At 57.3% G+C, this 12,305-nt stretch overlaps 1 protein-coding gene across 1 annotated transcript in view; it reads right to left on the bottom strand.

Moving 5' to 3' along the window:
- Positions 1-12,305, bottom strand: part of SGIP1 (SH3GL interacting endocytic adaptor 1) — a 56,604-nt gene that overhangs the window by 8,305 nt on the left and 35,994 nt on the right. Inside the window, exons 13-18 of the mRNA XM_054212022.1 lie at positions 11,873-11,947; positions 9,434-9,877; positions 6,315-6,436; positions 5,168-5,294; positions 2,552-2,611; positions 1,632-1,691 (exon numbers count right to left, since the gene is read on the bottom strand). Coding sequence (XP_054067997.1) covers positions 1,632-1,691; positions 2,552-2,611; positions 5,168-5,294; positions 6,315-6,436; positions 9,434-9,877; positions 11,873-11,947 — 888 coding nt within the window. The remainder of the gene's footprint in view (positions 1-1,631; positions 1,692-2,551; positions 2,612-5,167; positions 5,295-6,314; positions 6,437-9,433; positions 9,878-11,872; positions 11,948-12,305) is intronic.

The following is a 12,305-nucleotide window of genomic DNA, read 5'->3' as shown; positions in this document are numbered from 1 at the left end:
GACTCCAGTGTCGGAATTTGTGCCAGTGTTTCCTTTACAGCCGGCTCTGGGGTGCGGGTTTCAAGGTCTCAGTGTTTCCAGCTCCCCAGGTGCGGGGACGAGGAGGAGCGAGACCCGGGCGCTGGCCCCAAGCTGCCAACGGGATTATTTCACACCGTGAACGGCACATCCCACAGAAATGAGACAGTTTGCTGAGGAGTTCTCTCTCTCTCTTTCTCTAATGGCTGCCACCCTGAGCACTCCTCGCCCCGGTGCCGGAGCCCTGAGCCCTTCCCTTCCTCCCGCAGCCGCAGCGCTCGCAGGGTCCCACGTTGGCTGTCCCTGCGGGGAGTGCACGGCTCCCTGTGGGGGAATGGGCTGGGGACGGTCCTTGTCTATGTTATATTGGTGTCGGGATCAATCCACTGGTTCTTTACTGTTATTGGTGTTAATTATTTAGTCTTCATCTATTAAATCTCTTTATATTCCAACCCTCGGGTTTCCTTTCCCCTTCCCAGGTGGGGAGGGGTCATCGGGTGAGAGAATAATTGTCTAAACAACGATAAATTGCTGTGGGTTCCTCAAACCGTGACACTTGCCTTCTGCTGCTACCACGGCACCACGCTCACCAAAGCAGGGTTCACTCCACAAGCACGAGCCGCCCGAGCTCGGTGGCCAGGCGGCACGGTCCCGGCCACTCGGCTGTTTGCTGGAGGTGACAGGTTTTATGGATCACAGACCCGGAGAGCGAGCCCCCCCGGAACCCCCGTGCCAGCAGCATCCCCAGCCCAGCTCTGCCTGCCAGCGCCACGGCGGCTCCACCGCGCTTCCTTCAGCTTGTAAAGCACCTACTCCACCTGCCAGCAAACCTCCCCGCGTTGCTTCTTTTTATTTTTTTAAGAAAAACATAGGCATGGTATCTGAGGCAAGGCTTCCTCCGAAGCCTCGGGGCTTTCGGAGCAGGGCTGGCCGCCCGTCACCCGTGTCTCTGGCCTCTCCGAGACGTGCTGCTGCCCAGAGGAGCTGCCGTCCGTCCCGAAACAAGCTCTCCCCCAGCACCGCATCCTCCCCTTCTCGTCAACCCCCAAACCCGCAGCGCCTCCGACCGCCGCACCCGCTGGCACCTCGGCTATAACTGCTGGCAGTGCCGGCACGCTGCCGGCCCCTCGCCGCCGAAAAATCTGCCGGGAGATGGGGAAGGATGCCCCGGCTTGGCAGAGAACCTGTCACCCTCCGGTTTTTAATTAAGCGCCCTGCGCCACAGCCCGCTCGGGGTAACGAGCAGCTCGCGAGGGAGAGTAGAAAGAAGCCCTGGTTGACAGAGTCAAGTTCCTCGGCAGTGCAAGCGGGTTCGCTCTCTGGTTTTCACCGCAGTCTCGGTACGAGAATATTCTTTTGGGATTTGGTTTGGTTGAGGTTTTGGGGAATTTTTTTTTTTTTTTTTTTTTTTAACAAATAAACAGGGAAACGGATCATCGGGACAAATGGCACAAATCGAATCAAAATCATTCTGGTTGAACTTGCCACGTCATCTAAGTAGCCATAGCATTTCGCAGGGAAAGGCGGACTGGAGCCTTTGGAGGAAACCCCGGGAGTCAGAGAGCAAGAGCAAGGGGAGCAAGTCGTTACCGGGTTTGCTATGCGCTACTTACCTTCGAAAGTCAAATAAAACTTTCCTCTGTCAAACCAAACGAGGGAAGGCTGTTCATTCTCTGTATGGCCAGGAGTTGAAGCGGGATGGGAAAGGTTAAGGAGAGGGAGAGAGAAGGACACAGTGTGAGTCACAGAGCAGGTCATTTATCTCGCTACGGGGAGGGGACGAGGCGCTGCAAGCCGTTCACGTGCAAGGAAAGGGGGGGGCTTTTAAACGCTGGTTTTGGCTTAGGAAACAGAAAGCAGAAAGCAAAGCTATGGAAGCCCAGATGGAAGAGTACTTTTGCCCGCTTGGTAAGGATTTTTGGGGTTTTTTTTTTCCTCTTTTTTTTTTTTCTTTTTTTTGTCTAGAGTAGAAGAGGCTCCTGGGGCCACGCACTCCATCAGCACATTCTTAACTGCGCTGACTGGGGCAAACACGCCTTGTCCTCGTCGCCCACCGGCGCCGTCTCTGCCGCGCCGCCACAGCGGCAGCAAGCGTGTCCCCGGCGGGATGCTGCCACCGCATGCCACGCCGGCGCGCAAAATCAGCCACAGCGACCCGCGTCTCAGGACACACAACTTGCAGATAAACAGACACACGCACACAGAGCAGGAGATGCCTGGCCGGAATTTGTCCCTTTCCCAGTACGACCACCAGCTGCCTGCGCTCACACCGCCTCGAAAGCCGCCTTAGACGCCAGGCACCGCGGAAATAACTCGGGGCGGGGGTGGAGGGGGGTGGGGGAAAACCTGACTTTTTTGAGCTGTCGAATTGACCCTTTTTGGATTCGGGAGGTGATAAGCCCTTTCACCTCACGGTCCCTTTTTGCCACTGAGAAACTGTCATGCAAGGTGCTGCGGGCGGCGGGTGCCGGGGCCGGGGCACCCGCGGCCACCCAAAGCCACGTGTCTGGGAAGCGCCCTGCGAGTACAGTACCTGCAGGCGTCTCACAGCGCCTTTCAAACGCGGGCAGTTTGTCAATAAAAGCATCATCTTCTGATAACACAAAGCAGAAGAAACGCAAAGGAAAGGAGAAAGAAAAAAAAAAAACAAAAAACAAAAAACAAAGTATGAAAACACCACTCCCAAACGAAACCAAGCAGCGCGCTGTGTCAACGAAAAAACAAGACGGAGAAGGATTTGAACGAGAAAAATAACGGAAGGGGCGCTGACACAGAAATAACAGCTTCTTTCCTTACAGTAAGTCCTTCACACTGCACATGCAACCACAACGACAGCGAACCACAGCAGCACGGACGACAAAGACACGAAACCACTTTTCCACACGCTCTTGGACAAACTCCATCGGACTTTGCCACGGGAGACACGAGACGGGGAGCGTGGTGGAGCCGGACCCGGCTTGGTGGGGGTGTCCCAGCCCCATGCTAGTCCCACGGGACCCCCCCGGTGGTCCCCGACCCGCTGCCGTGCCCCCGGCCCTGCCCCCGGCCCCCCCTCTGCCCTGCACGTCTTTCCCTCTGCCTGCAGGACAAACCCAGGAATTAGAAATACTCCCTCCTCCGCTGGGGGGTTGCAGCCCGGTGGGTGCTCACCCAGCACCGGTGGCCACCATCACCCCGGCCACCTTGGCGGCGACAACGGGGAGATGCTTGGGCTTTCCCAAACCCCTGTCTGCCCCTGCCTCCGCTGGCTTTTCCCAGGCCAAATCCTGGCAGCACGGCACTCGCCGCTTGGTTTGCATGGAGCTGGAAGTGCAAAGCCCACAATCTCTACAAAACCCCGTTTCCCCTGCCCAGGGGCGACCCGAGAGCCCTGGTTTTGTCTCTCTCTCAAGGAAAGCCCCCATGGAGGGGTGGGAGCCGCTGGGGAGCCAGTGGGCACAGGTCCTCACTCCCCCCACCCCCAGCCGCCTCAGCCCCCGCTGCTCAGGGTGGGCAGGTCATTAAAAACATCAAGCAGCAATTTTTGTTCACAAAAATACACGTGTTAGAGAGGGAAAAAAAAAAAAAAAATTAAATTTAAAACGAGAGCCTAAGGGAGCCATCGCCTGCTCAGCCTACAGGACCGGCACGCAGCCCCCGTTTCATAGTCACCCGGAGCCCCCACCACCGCCCCGTCCTCAGCCTGGCTGCTCCCCTCCACCGAAATCCTGTTTACCACCGTGGGCCCAGGCGCCCCGTGGCCACCGTGCCTGCGGGCACCGGCTGAGGCCACCACCGGCCCCAGGGGGTGGCTGCGGGACAGCGGGCACAGACAGGAGCGCCAGCCGACACACCGGGGACGCTCGGGGCTGGCCGGCCCCGTGCGCGAGATGCGTTTTTGTTTTCCAGCAGCATGCTGTGACGGTGACCGACAGCCGGCGAACAGGTACAAGCATCTACGACACCTCGAGAGTGAAGCAAACAACAGGACGGAGACGCAGGTCGGAGACTCCGGCAAACCTACGGGGAGGGCTCGGGTGGGCACGGGCAGCCACCGGCACCACGGGGACGGCACCCGCCGCACGGCTCTGGCCATCCCATCCTCTTCCAGCCATCCAAGATGGCGCTGGGGTGGCGATGCTGCCGGTCCCCAGGGCGACAGCCAGGAGGGCGGCTGAGCAGGCAGGAACGCCAGCCAGGTTTGGTTTTTCGGAGGGTTGGTGTTTCGGCTCCCTCCGCAGAGCCCGTCTGCCAGCTCTACGGCAGCCAAAGCTCCTTCCCCGCCACGCAAACCAGGCGTGCTCATCCCCCCCGCCCCCCCCCCCAAAAAAAAAAAACATGGGAAAGGAAAGAAAAAAAAAACCAAAAAACCAAAAAGGAGGAGGGATGTTCCTGGTAGAAGATGGAGCCGCGGGAAGCATGGGGCGGTGGGGCCGGCAGCTGGGTGGGATGGCAGGGAGGGATGGAGGGAGCGCCGGCAGCCGGGACGGAGGGGACGGAGGAGGGAGGAACGGGGAGGACCCAGCGCGCGGAGCCTGGGAGCTGCCAGCCAGACTTTATTTGCATTTCTTGTCTCAGGCCCTGGGCTGGGGGCGGGGGGGGGAGGTTGGCAAACCCCATGTTTTTCAGGACATTCCTCCAAAAGAAAACTGCAGCACTTTGTTCTGGTCCAGGCCACGTTAAGCTAACGGTTTGGAAGAGCCTCTTTCAAGACCTAGTTTCCCGCTACCGCTTTAAGGGGAAGTATGAATTTAAGACATTCGAATAGATTTAATATGAGTTGTCTCCTGGATCCCAAGGTCTGGCTCCCAGCCCCCCTCCCCTCCAGGGTACAAGCATCCCTCGCAAAAAAAGCTTATTTTGACGGAGTTTACGGACCATAAGCACGTTTTATGTTATATTTCGCTTGGTGATAACCTCTACCTTCACCAAACATTCGCCGTTCACAACATTTCCAGCTGCCACGAAGAAAGCTCCCCTAGCAGCATCACGTTCGTGATCCGTCACACCCCCCCCCCGCCCCAAACCCCTTTCTTGCGTTTAAAAACCTGATGAAAATTAACGAACGTGAACCCGAAAAACAATCTAGCAAACGACAAGGTTTCAGGAATCTTTTCCGGACGTTCAGAGGTAGGAAAGGTGAAAGAACAGCAGTGCTGTATGTTTTTACCAACGGTGGGAGTGGTGGCTGCGCTCAGGGAATTGGTGGAAGATATGGAAGAAGTACTTTCAGCACGGGCTAAAGGTGCTATCGGAGGAGGGCTGGATGAGTGAATAGGAGGGCTAAAAGGCCTGGACTGTAGAAAAACATAAAATAACAAAAGGTTAAAGAAAATACGCACAGCGACATTTGCATCAAACACGCAGAAGCTTCTGCCTGAAGCCGTAACTCCCTGTACCTCCAGGCCAGCGGAGCCAGCGGCCGGGGGCAGCCCCGCTGCCTTGGGGCAAAACTGAACCATTTTAGTTCTTTTAGTGCCCATAGCATTTTAGTCTGGACTGAGACATATGGCAGACTGTTCCCACCATCTTGAAGGTCTGGGTGTTTGACATCCCCATCCCCACCGAGGACAGGAGCTCCAGGGGCTGCGGGGTGGATTTAATGCACCCGGCATCGGGAAGGGATTGGTGGCCACCAGGCACCAGCTCACCCGATAGCAGCTCACTGGGTCCTTACAGATCCTTTAAGGATATATATGGATCCTTTTGGGAAAACAGGTTGCCCAGAGAAGCTGTGGCTGCCCCATCCCTGGAGGGGTTCAAGGCCAGGTTGGCCGGGGCTTGGAGCAACCTGGGCTGGTGGGAGGTGTCCCTGCCCAGGGCAGGGGGTGCCACTGGGTGGGCTTTAAAAGTCCATCCCAGCCCAAATTCCATGATTCTTTAATTTTATATCCTTAACATCAATCCAAAAATTCTCCACAACTTACCTGAAGCAGCCCGGGGTGGTGGGGCAGAGCCCGGCATCCCGGCCGGTGCGGTACCGAGGATCACCGGGCACCCCCCCAGCCCGACATCCTTCCCGGGACAGCCAGACCCGCAGTGCCTTACCCCCGGGTGGCCGGGCACGGCAGGACCCTTCGACCCTTTTCACACCCATTTTCTGCCTTTACCGTAACCACAACCCACCGCTCGCCATTTTTCCACGCGCAATTTGTGAACAAACTATGGAAAACTCCAACCCGCCCAGGCAGCACCCGCCGGTTACTTGCCCCGCTCCATTAATCCGTCCCACCGGACTGCACAAATGCAGCCCCCCCTCGGCCATGCATAGACCCCCCCCCAGCGCGCCACGCTCCTGCTCACGGTGTTGGACGTACCACGTCGGCGACGGTGGGCTTGCCGGGGGGCAGCTTGGGCCGGGAGGGGGGCCGGGGGGGCGGCGGCGGCGGGGTGCCGCAAGCTGCCAGCGGCGTGCCGGGACGAGCCGGGGACGAGGAACCTGCAACAAACGGGAGCCGTCAGCACGATGCAGGGGGTCCCCATGGCTGCCCCCTCCCCAGACCCCCATCTCAAAGCAAAGTCCTCTCCCCCAGGAACCGGCGTGGTGCCCACCCACGCCCTGCGCAAGGTCTCCCTGGCCATTGCTCCACAGCAGGCGCGGGAGAAGAGTTTTTTGGGATTGCTGCTGCTGACGAATTCCTTGCTGGTGCTGCCCCACCTGCGCTGGGCACCCGGCCCCCTCGGCAAAGTTATTATTGGAGAAATCTTACAGTTTTACCTAAAACCCAGCAATACAGGCAGGTGAAAAACGCTGTGCAGAGAAGGCGTTTAACCCTCACAGTGGCTGGGGCTGGTGCCACAGCTCCCCGAGCATCACAGCCGACGAGGGGGGTCGGTGCCCACCACGGGAATGAGGGGTTCCGGGAAGAGGGGCAGAGCTGTGTCCGAGGGAGGCAGAGGAAGGGCGGAAGAGCAAGGTTATCCGGTTTGCTGGGAGCACAAAGCATTTCCCAGCCCTCTGGAAGGGTTTCGGAGAACTTCCCTTGAGGTTCGTGCATCCCCAGCAGCTGCTGCCTTGCTGCAAGAGGGGGACTTTTTGCAATTAAATAGAAATTTTAACAGATACTTCAGAGGATAACCCAGCAGACTATTTTCCTCCACGTACAGAAATTCCTTCCGGGGTAAGCTGAGCTGGCCTTTGCTCCCAGCCTCCGTGGAGCACAGCAGCGTGTTCTGGTCTACAGAGCGGCGTGTTTTGCTCCTAGTGACCGTAAGGTGATGTCTTTAGCTTTATTTTTCCCACTCACAAGAGAATCAGTTACCTAAGTTTGGTGGGTGGTAGCTCAGACTATGGAGATTCCAACGCTACATCTACAGAAACGAGAGGGAGAGGTAAACGCCAGAAGGCTGAGGCGAGAGATGGGCTTGTCCAAAGAGAGCAAATCCTGGCCCTTTATTTGCACAACTCAAAACTTCAAGCCATTTTAATTTAGAAGCCTAACTCGGGAACTAAAGTTTGAATTTTTCCTTCCATATCCCACTAAAAGCCTGACAAAATAGGAATTATTCAGGGAAAGTAACCTAACAGCACTGAACGAGCATCACAAGATGGAGACTTCGAGGGTGCGTTTTGCCCCGGCTCAGGAGTGGCCACCAGGTAGCCAAAGCCCTGCCAGATGTCAGCTTTCATCCGGGAAGGTTTGTTCTTCAGGTGTCTGAGGTGCCTGGGAGACTGATGTACCTCTAGATATTTTCTACAGTGAAAAACTGTGGCAGCGTGTTGTAGACCGGCATGAAATCAGGAGCCTGCTGGGATACTGGTCCCCAGCCCTGCCTCGGTGGCACCCAGGAGCCCAGGCTCCCGCGACATGCGATGGCAGGAGGGTGTCCCGGGATGGCTCTGCCCCACGGCATCCCAAAACCGGACGTCGCCAGGACCAGATGCAGCAGTGGGGACATCGGAACGGTGCAGAGGGCAGGAGCGGGAAGGGTGTAGGATCGGCACCGCGCCCCCAGAGCGGCTGCCAGGGGACACGCGTGACATTTGTGTGCGTATTTCAACGCTCTGCCTTTTTACAGCTCCCCGTCCCGCGCGGGGCTGGGTAAGGCTGAGGTGGCAGGGGGCTGCAATGCACACCAAGCAGAGATGGGAGGTAATTTCTGGGGAAGAACTGCAGATCTTCCCCCGCACGCAGCACTGCCACGGGACCCTGGCTCCATCCAGCCCCCGACTCCTCTCGGTGGGGTTTCTCCATCAATCCACACGTGGAGCCGCCGGCACATCCCCATCCTGCGGATCTCCGCTCACACAAGGCAGTTGCTCAGTTGGCATCGGGGTGGAGAGGAATGTAGGAACAAATGCCATGTTTCCTGCTGCCGGTGTCCTGGAGAAGTCCCAGCTCCGACCAGTGCCACCAGGATGCGGATGCCACAGCCCCCAGCAGCCGGCCCTGCATGGACCCCAACCCACCCACCCCACAGCTGCACGGAAAAGCCACCACCACTAAAGCAAAGCCACACTTACAGCGACAGCCACGCTCAGGGGGACACCCCCAGCAGACCCACACGCTCCCCCCTGGAGGCGGCCAACCCCCAAAGCAGATGGCACGGCTCTCAAGCTCACATAAGGCTGGTGACAGGGGTCCCGCCGCACCCGTCACCTCCCTGCAGGGGTGGAGGTGCCTGCAGGGCTCCGCGGGGGTGATCATCTCAAAAATAATCCCTCGTGGCTGCGGGACGGCAGCACGGCGGCTGGTGGGGATGAGGATTTGCGCGTCGTGGCTGCACCGGTACAGTACGTGCCTCGGGGTCAGCCCCTAAAATAACGCGATGGGGTTGCACCTTCTCCAGCACTATGGGAGAGCTCGCGTAAGCTGACCTCTGACGAGCTCGTTTGCCCTAATGGGCACGCCGACATTTATAATTAAGCAGGTGAAGCCAGGCAGCCAGCACCTGCCAGACAAACCTATTGGGTTCCACCCCAGTGAGAGGTTTCTCCAGACCCATCTGGGCATCCACGCTCTCACAGCCCAAAGGGCTGTGCCAGACCCGTGCCACCGCTGAGCTGCGAGTTATTTGGTCCTGGCACTCCTGGGGTGACAGTATGCAGTGACCTGTCTGTCTGCGACAGCTTGAAACCCCCCTGGTTCTCAGGCTTCCTCAGATTATTTGCCTGAAATGTTTCCACCTGTGTTCACTCTGAAGCCTACTGAGGAGGGAGGTGCCGCAATGGCAATCCTACGGCAAATCTTGTGGTGGGGCTTATGTGCGTAGAGGCGGGAAGGGCGGCTCACGGGAGCTTTGGGGGAAGGCTGTCAGACCCATCCGACCATCAGACACGCAGCAGGGAGCGGGGGAGAGGACACAGGAGGCTGAGGGCAGACGCTGGATGTGGAAGCACGAGACGCGGGCGCCGGGCACAGGCACAACCAGGCGGGAGGGGACGGCGGATGCGGTCACGGCCACACCGAAGCACACCCAACGCCGCAGGACATACCGCTGGTGCTTCCCGTGCCGCTGCTGGCGCCCGGTCCGGGTGAGGAGACCACCGTGCGGTAGGTGGGCGGTGGAGGGGGAGGCGGGGTGGCTCTTTGTCCCAGCCCAAAATCTTTGGGAGAGGCGACCGGCTCCACGTTATCATCCTTAAGGTGGGGCTGCTCAGAAACCTTCTTGTGCACCTCTTCCAGGTGGAGCGGCGAGGGGAGCGGGCGGGAGGGCTCGGCTGCCGGAGCATCGGCCACCGCCAGCGGGGACCCCGCTTTTTCCTGGGTTGTCAACTCCGGAGTGGTGTTTTCCGGGGACTGATCAGAAAAATTGACCCACTTGTCTTCTGCATTAGCAGCAGCAGACTTGGGGGAGAGCACGGGGCCAAAAATGCTGTCCAAGTCATTGATGGACGGGAGTTTGTCACGTTTGAGCTCTGCTGCGGGCTGGTCCCCTCCTGTGGTCAAAGCAGTTTATTTTACACTTAGCATCAACCGAGAGAGCGGCAGTTGCGCTATTCTCTACGGGGCTCTACCTCAGCTACTTTCTAGAGGAGATGCTTTAAAAACACGTTTTCTTATAAGCTGCCGGGGAATATAATTCATGTGCGAGAAGGTTTCTACGCCAGGTCACGTGCAATGTGTATGATGAACCGCGCCGGGTTGAAATACATACACGGTGTGAGAGAGCGCATGCGCCACGAGCCAGGCGCGGCTCCTCCTCCATCATTTCGTACGCTAAGGGTCCCGTATCCTCCTCCCCCAGCTCACACCTGGCTCCCAGCCTTCGTCACAGATTGTCAAAATAACATCACCACGTCATCATCATCACTCTGGAGTCATCAGCAGATAATAAACTTCTGGGCTCAGCCTGGTGACCTAAAGCTCTCTTGCATGCTCCACTATATATATATATATTTAAATATGAGTAAATATATATGTATTTAAATACATGTAAATATATATATTTATACACGTGTAAATATATATATATATATATATTTAAAGATGCTGGTTTGGCACTCACAGGCTGGCGCCGGGCCTGCAGTGGAGGAGAGCAGCCAGGGTGTATGTATTTCAGTTGCGAGCAGCAGCAGGGGATGATAAAAGCCGTTCAGGGCTCTACTCACTGAGCTAACACACCCCCCAACGTTCATATCCAACCCCATAACCAGCACGGAGAGAGGATTCACCAGCAAAACGTTACACACCCAGAGGAGGGAGATCCTCCATCCTTCCTTTCCTGCATTTCTCTCTAGCCCTTCTCTCCCAAGGGCTAAAAATACTGCTAAAACCAATGCACTCCCCAGGATCCGCGCGTCAGCATCCCACCCCTGCTCCTGCATTTGGGGGAGCCATCTGTGCCGCTGCAGTCAGGGAGTAAAATAGAGTTTTGCTAAAGCAGGGAAAAAAAAAAATAAAATGGTAATAGACCTCTGCCACTGGCTTTACTTGACGCAGAGGCTGAAGCGTGCAGCGAGGCACAGCCCAGCAGATAAAAGCCATCCCACGTGGCTGGGCATTGCATTGGCTCGTGGGGATGAATCTGCGCGTGTCGGTAGACACTCTGCCAGTCTGGCTGCTTGGATAAATAGCAAAAAAAAAAAAAAAAAATTAAAAAAAAAAATCACAATATGGGAGCATGAATGAGATACTGATGTATAGAGCAGTAGAAGCTCAGGGCGGGGGATTTCTCCGTGGCGATGTTCGTAACGCCCCAAGGCGCTGTGTGTGCGCGTGTGTCCATGCAGTGCCCTGCCCGAAGTCAGGGACTGTCCGTTCTGTCCCCAAATCCCGCGCCTGCAGCAGACAGCACCCCGCCAGCAACATGAATTATATGCTTATAAGCACCGCACGGCCTCTGGCTGCGTTCAACGCCCTCTCTCAGTCCCTTCCTTCGGGCTGTCCTCTACTCCAGGCACCGTTCCGTTCTCCCTCCCCTCCGCACCCCCAGCTGTGGGACTGGGGGGGGGGGGGGGCTTTTCCCACCCTCCCACGCCAGCAGCAGGAATCGGGGAGGGCAGGAGCAGCCCCCCCACCACAGATGGGCACCACGTACCCCCCTGATTTCACAAGAAGCGCCGCTCCAAGCACTAACAGAGCTCTAATTAATCCCAACTTCGAGCAGGACTTTAAGGTTAGCATTGCTTTTCATTTCTAAACGTGACCGATCCCAAAGTGGGGGGGGGGGGGGGGAGGAGAGAACATTAATTTCACCAGGGCGACGCTGGCTCGGGAGTCAAAGGCACCTTTGCACCGCTCCCAAAAGCGTCGCCCTGACCGCAGCATCCGCCGAAGCGCCGCGAATGCGAAGGGAAGAGGATGCACAAGGGCCAGACCCGTGTCCGAAACGCAGCCACAGGGACCCGAACCCCACCACCACCAGCGCAGCCCCCGTGGGCTCCGATCGCTCTACCGGGGCTGGGCGAAGGGACGCGGCGCCGAGATTGTACCTATTGCCACCGTCAGAGGGGAGCCGGTGCGCGGCGGCGTGGCCGGGATGTTTTTCGGTGGGAGCGGCGGAGGGGCTGCAAGAAGAGCAGAGGTGGGGGAAAAAAGAAAAAAAAAAAATAATTCAGTGGCGGTGCGTCAGGAAACCCGCACAGTTTGCCAGGAAAATGGGATGCGGCAGCGTGTGGCTGAGGTGGGAAGCGGGCAGCAGCACTGGCCCCGGGATCACTGCTGGGCCAGGAGCATCCCCGCAGCCCGGGGGCCTGTGGTGCTTCGCCAGAACAAGCGATCCCCAGTGGCCTTTTTTATTGGGTTGTATATGGGGGTTTTGGTGTTGTTTGTTTGTTTGTTTGTTGGGTTTGGGGTTTTTTTTGTGTGTTTTTTATTGTTTTTTTTTTTTTTTAGATTTTTGAACCTGACATTGTCCTCATGTTC

The sequence above is a fragment of the Rissa tridactyla genome, chromosome 8, assembly GCF_028500815.1.
Source record: "Rissa tridactyla isolate bRisTri1 chromosome 8, bRisTri1.patW.cur.20221130, whole genome shotgun sequence".
NCBI lineage: Eukaryota > Metazoa > Chordata > Aves > Charadriiformes > Laridae > Rissa > Rissa tridactyla.
Note: the sequence above shows the minus strand (reverse complement) of the source record. Positions and strands in the feature narration are given on the sequence as shown.